This window comes from Hylobates moloch, unplaced genomic scaffold (genome assembly GCF_009828535.3).
Source record: "Hylobates moloch isolate HMO894 unplaced genomic scaffold, HMol_V3 SCAFFOLD_2, whole genome shotgun sequence".
NCBI lineage: Eukaryota > Metazoa > Chordata > Mammalia > Primates > Hylobatidae > Hylobates > Hylobates moloch.
The window spans coordinates 63,937,492-63,943,491 of NW_026652277.1; the positions used below are offsets into that span (position 1 = coordinate 63,937,492).

At 49.0% G+C, this 6,000-nt stretch overlaps 1 protein-coding gene across 2 annotated transcripts in view; it reads right to left on the minus strand.

The window, feature by feature from the left end:
• Positions 1 to 5,580, minus strand: part of USP46 (ubiquitin specific peptidase 46) — a 69,209-nt gene extending 63,629 nt beyond the window's left edge. Inside the window, exon 1 of one of the 2 annotated variants that reach the window (XM_032150953.2) lies at positions 5,376 to 5,580. In XM_032150953.2, coding sequence (XP_032006844.1) covers positions 5,376 to 5,411 — 36 coding nt within the window. In that variant the 5' untranslated portion in view covers positions 5,412 to 5,580. Of the gene's footprint in view, positions 1 to 2,640; positions 2,886 to 5,375 lie in introns of those variants that run through there. The other variant, XM_058434163.1, reaches the window with a different exon arrangement.
• Positions 5,581 to 6,000: the final 420 nt, after the last annotated feature.

Sequence of the window (6,000 nt, forward strand, 5' to 3'; positions counted from 1 at the left end):
AAAAGTTAACTAGACTAAAAGACACCATCTTTTACATCTCTTCCAGTTAGTTAGCTTTGGGTGGCTTCATGGGTAGGCTAGAGATAGAGATAGGTGGTTACCAAATACCTTTCTGATGATACTAAAGAATTTAATACCATCATAGCAGCCCAATCTATTCACACTAACTAGAAAGACCAGGAAGGGGAGAAAAAGACATCTGAGCTAGAGAAATTTCTCTTAATTGCTAAGAGAATCAAAATTGAAAATGCCTTTCAATTATAACCCAAACATACCAAAATTCCACTTAGTGAAGAATAAACAGGTTTTATGGTATGAGTGAACTGAAGCACATAGTTGCTATACAGAAAAGGTATCATAATCTTTCATTCTAACTAAATACCAGCATTCAATTTTGTTTTCTCTGAGGAGTCCAAGAAAAACAGAAAAATCCGCAGAACTAATTGTCAGGTCCCGACCTAACATAAACCTCTACATATGAGACCAGTGGGGCCAGAAAAACAGAATTTCTTTTCTTTAAACATTAATCCACCTCACCTCAGACTGTATTTTCTAACCCCAGCAACTATCAGGGTAGACCCTCACATGACTTTACACCTAGCTGATACATTAACTAAACTTACAGTTGCCAACTATCTTTGAGAATGGAAAGCATGAATAACAGTTACAGAGGAAAGGGCAAAATATCTGTTCCCCCAAATCACAAGATTGACATATTTTTTAATAATTAAAAAATTGTTTCCAACCATTCTCAAAATACTTGCCTTAGGTAAGTAGTTGACTTATCAAGATAAAACTATAAAAATTCTCTAGTTTTGTTTCAAAATGTTGATGTTTACTTTCCCTTTATTTCAAGATAACTTCATTTATTTATATGTATATGTTTTTATTTACATGATTTTATTTGTTTGTTTTTGGTAGAGATCGGGTCTCACTATGTTGCCTAGGCTGATCTTGAACTCTTGGGCTCAAAGAATCCTCTTGCCTTGGCCTCCCAAAGTACTGGTATTACCAGTGAGCCACCATGCCCAGCCTACTTCATGTATTTAAAGGAACTAAAATCTGGCACTCAAACTGAAGTCAAAAATTATCCTGAGGCTGTTCTACAGATGCTAAAATGCTAATATGTCGTAAGTTCAATACAGTTTTAAACAAGGTAGTTAGGTAATGAAGTGGTTGCTAACCAATTAAGAGGTGCAGATTTTCACAAAGGCTTTATCTAAGAAATTCTACTACGAAGCTTTTTATGACCAAAAGCAGAAAATCAGTTTTACAAGATGAGAAAAACTAAGGTCCCCGGAAATACAACAATTTGCCCAAAAGCACCATTAGATTCATGCTTAACTGGAGAGACACCCAATGGTGCAGATTTCAATTCTAACTCACATTGACTATAATCATGTCCTCATATAAAATAAAAGCCAGAAGTAGAACATGTATCCAACTTTGGTCAAACGAGAATATATTTTTAAAATGTACTGTTGTGTTAATTGGTCTTTCCACTGTACAGCTGCTGGGAGTTTGTTCAACTTCTATCTGTGCTGATATAACACTGTATTGAAATTGTTTCATCTTTACCAATGTTACACCCCCAAGATAAGGAACAGCTGAGCCCCTTGGGGACAGGGACTCACCTTATTCATTTATTAAGCACTTGAGTATAGTGTGTGCCAACACCAATATAGCATGTCCTCAACAGATGGCCATTTATCGGAACAAAACTCGTAATCATTTGATACACAGCATTTTCTCACAGGTACATCTTACAGCATTATTAACAAATGAAATAAGATTAGATGATCTGGACCAATTTGCATTGGTACGTCACATTTGGTTTCTTCTAACTAATGCTTCCTTTTTAGAAAATTTCTCAAGCTCTTCAAACAGAAAACTTAAAAAAACCCAAAAACAAAAACTTTCCATTTTCAGGGCCATAAAAATATATAGGAAGTTAAATCCATTGGTCTGGACAAAAATCAGAGGATTATCAACAGAAGACATTTCCTCATGCTTGGTAGCAGCTAGTGCATTATGAAAATTACAACACACCAGCCAAACAAGCTTTACTGTCTCTGAACTAGACACTGCTGTGTGGCCAAGCTGCCTTGCCCTGAGCAAGTTCATCAAGAATTACCATGGCAGGAATTCACACGGAAGAAACATTAAAACAAATAGAAACTAGTACTAAACTTCCAGCGGACAATAAAACTTCAGCAAGTGGGTGGGTAAGTGGAGGAATGAAGATATTTTCCAAGTTTCCTATATCTAAAACTGGCACAAGAAGTATGGGGAAAAGAGGGGATGTTTAGTTCTCAATCACACGAAGTATCTGCTACAAATTTGGTTTCTGCTCTGCTGGGTCCTTTCTTATCTGGTGGAGGAAACAAATCCGCTTTCAATGATAGATCTTCGTTTTTTCCTGTCACCCAGAAAAATGGTACCTTCTAACATCCTTTCTGAACACATATCAGCCTGTTCAAAATATGTTAATGATCTGCTTAAAAAAAAAAAAAAAAGCAATCACCACTTGCTCTTACTACAACTACTCAAACCAGCTGGAACCAAAGTTAGGAGCCCGAAGGGTCAGTAAGAGGCCCACAGAGGAGCTAAGCAGTGAGGAGGGACCTGTAAGACACCTACCTGGAAACAATTCATTATTGAGCAAAGAATCTAAAGAGAGGTCCAGTGAATATTCAGGTCTGATCCAGTGAAAAGACAGCAGTTTCCTCATACCAAGCCTTCTCCTCTGGGAAGGAAGACTGGGAGGGGCAGTGGGGGCGGTGGGTGGGGGATTGACCTGAGCAGGGGGCGGGGTTAAGGATTCCCACTTCAGCCTTCCTATACATGGGAGGTGTTGATATTAGTGGTTGCTTCCACCAGGTCTGAAATGGCATGATCTCCACTGTCCCTTAAACACCTGGTAGATGACATAACAATGAGAAAGATGATGTTGACAATGACACTCACTGAGTTCTAGCCATGTACCAGGCCCTGTGCCCGAGTAATACAACAATATTAACATCTCCTTTTGGTAGATAAGTAAAGTCTAAGACTGGGCAACTTGTTCAAGGACACAAAGCCAACATGTGTTAGAACCAGGACCTGCCAGGCATGGTGGCTCACGGCAGTAATTTGGCACTTCGGGAGGCTGAGGTGGGAGGACCACTTGAGCCCAGGAATTAGGGACCAGCCTGAGCAACACAGGGAGACCCAGTCTCTATGGAAAATTTAAAAATTAGCCAGGCATGGTGGCACGTGCCTGTAGTCCCAGCTACTCAGAAGGCAGAGGTGGGAGAATCGCTTGAGCCTGGGACGTGGAGGCTGCAGTGAGCCACCATGTTCACGCCACTGCACTCCAGCCTGGGTGATAGTGTGAGACCTTGTCAAAAACAAAAAAAAAAAAAAAGAACCAGGACCTGAACCCAGGAAGTCTGACATTACAACCCAAACTCTGTCACTCTCTCTAGACACGGCATCTAAATAGAACATCAGACTCCTTACTTAATGAATTACTGGTTCCTCACTTCATCTGAGTGATGGTCCTAAATTTGGTACCTTTTTAGGTCTCCGCCTGAGATGTCAACTCTCAGGGCAGTATTGGCCTGCTCCTCTCAGGTCCTCCCCACACCCTGTCTCCCTGACTGAGTTTCACTGAAACACGTTATGACATTCAGCCCAGGTGTGCCAGAAAGCCCCAGCAGCACTGAGGGCGGTTGGGGGGGCGCGTGGGGGGAGGTTGGGGAGTGGCTTCCCCTAGGGGCATGCTAGCTCTCAAGTTTCCAGCCTGCTTCTACACAGAGAGGTGTAACCACACACAAGCAGGACAAGAACACCACCAAGGGCTGGGACGGAGCCTCACTACCCTGTGGTATCCTTAGGCCTGCGGCCACACCAGCAGACACAGAAGAAAGAGTATTCAAGCTGCTCCCGATTCACAGTTCCCTCAGGAGCTGGTCGTAGGAGAGAGAAACTGAGAGGGCATCACCTCTTCACAAGCAGGCCCTCCACAGGAAAAAGAGGAAACCTGTCTCCTCGCAGAGAAAGGGAAAAAGAGAAAACAGAAAGGCTCCAGGATCCACTTCCGTATGGAACTCGCCCGGCACCAACCAGTACCTGTGCAGCTATCACTCTGGGAGGCCCCAGCATTTGCTCTGCTGGCCGTGACAGTGGCACGTCCCACTGTGCTGAAAGCTGAAGCGGGTCTCAATTCCACCCCTGAGCTAACACAAGGCTCCTTAATGCTCCTCTGCCATGTGTTGATCTTGCAACAGAATGTGGGACAGAAGATTTAAAAAGCTATGTGATGGGGGAAGGGCAGCCAGATCACCTTACACCAGGGCTTCTCCATCAAGCTTCCCTGGATTCCCTTTAGGGGCCAGTATTACTAGCTTCAAGGGAGGTTTTCCTCAAACTGGCACTGTAAGAGCACGTGTTGCCTCCGGGGACCCGCTTGGGAGGGGGCTGGAGGGGGGGGCGGGGTGCAGTCTAAAGAGTGTAGGCAAAACACACATCATCTCACCCTGCAAGGGACAGCAATGCCTTACTCCAATCTGAGCTCCCCAAAGGCTCTGACAAGTGGAGGTGCCAGCAGGGTCCAGCCTGGGGACCCAAGGGCTGGAGGTTCTTCCTACAGAAAAAGGGAAAGCAATGGGGGAAACCCAAATTAAAGTGACCACTGCGTCCTGGGATCTGACTGCATCAGAACCCAGTGATGTCCCTGGCTGTATCCATGCCCGCCGGCCTCCCCTAGGTCTACAGCGGATCAGGCAGGATAACCCTGCAGACCTCCTCCAAGCCCACAGCCGGCCCCACCCTTAGGGCCTGCAAATATTACCGCCACAGAGCCTTGTCCCTTTTTCACAGATGAGGAAACTGAGGCATGCGGAGCAAATTACGGTGCTTTTTCAAACCAGGTTGAAGTTCACTTCTCCAGCCACAATTCTGCACTTTTTTACAGCTTTATTACATTTCCGATTTCTCCAGATACACAATTGCTGTTGCAAAGTGAATTTTAAACACCTCGGAAGGACTGAACTCAAAATGAGATGAGGGTGCCCCCCACCTCCAGCTTATCCCCCACCCCCTCCCCGGGGACGTTCAGGTTCGGTCGCTTCCCTTCCCTCAAGCCGCTTCCACCGCAACCCGAGGGCGGGCTCCGAGGTCCCGAGGCTGAGGCGGGCACGGGGGGCTCGGGGACCCTTCCCGGCCGCTGAGGGGGCTGCGGCGGCCCGCCCAGCTCGGGGGCCGGGAACTTCTGGCGGCGCGGACCCCGCCGCCCCCGCCGCCCCAGCCACCGGGAGTGTGTGCAGCTCGGGCTTCCCTTTCTTTGCCTCGCCGCGAGTCGGGCGCGACCCCGAGGCGGCTCGGCCACTCACCATATTACAGATGGAGGCGATGTTTCGGACAGTCATTAGTCTAAAGGTTGCAGCGATCCCTCACCGCCATCTTTACAAGGGGAAACCGGGACTGCCCATGGTGGCGCGCTGGCGGGGAGGCCGGGCGGCAGCGCGGCGGCCTGGGGTCCGGCTTTCAGTTTGGCTGGGAGAGGGAGGCCGGGAGGAGGAGGCGGCGGCGCGGGGAGGGCGGGGAGGGAGCGCGGAGGGGCGGGGAGTGGCGGAGCGAGGGAGCCTGGGCCGCGGCCGGCGGCGCGGGGAGGAGGGGCGGCCCGGGCGCGCCGCGTGAGTCCGAGCCGGCCGCTCAGAGCGCTCGGGGCTGGGTTCCCGGGCCCCGCCGCGCCGCCTCCCTCCCCGCCCGGCCGCCCGCCCGCCCGGGCCTGGCCTCCTGCTTTTCCATTTGATTCCCTGCCTCTCTCTATTCGGACTGGAATGCCGGGCCAGGCTCCGGGGCGCGCCGCTGCGGCAGCCGCACCTCGCAGGTACCCCCGGCCGACCCCGACGCGGAAGCGGCGGCCCTCGTCGGCCCTCCTTGCCGTCGGGGAGCCAGGGAGCCGGGGACGGCACAGGGCGCGGGGTGGGGAAGCGGGCTGCCCGGGCGGGGGCG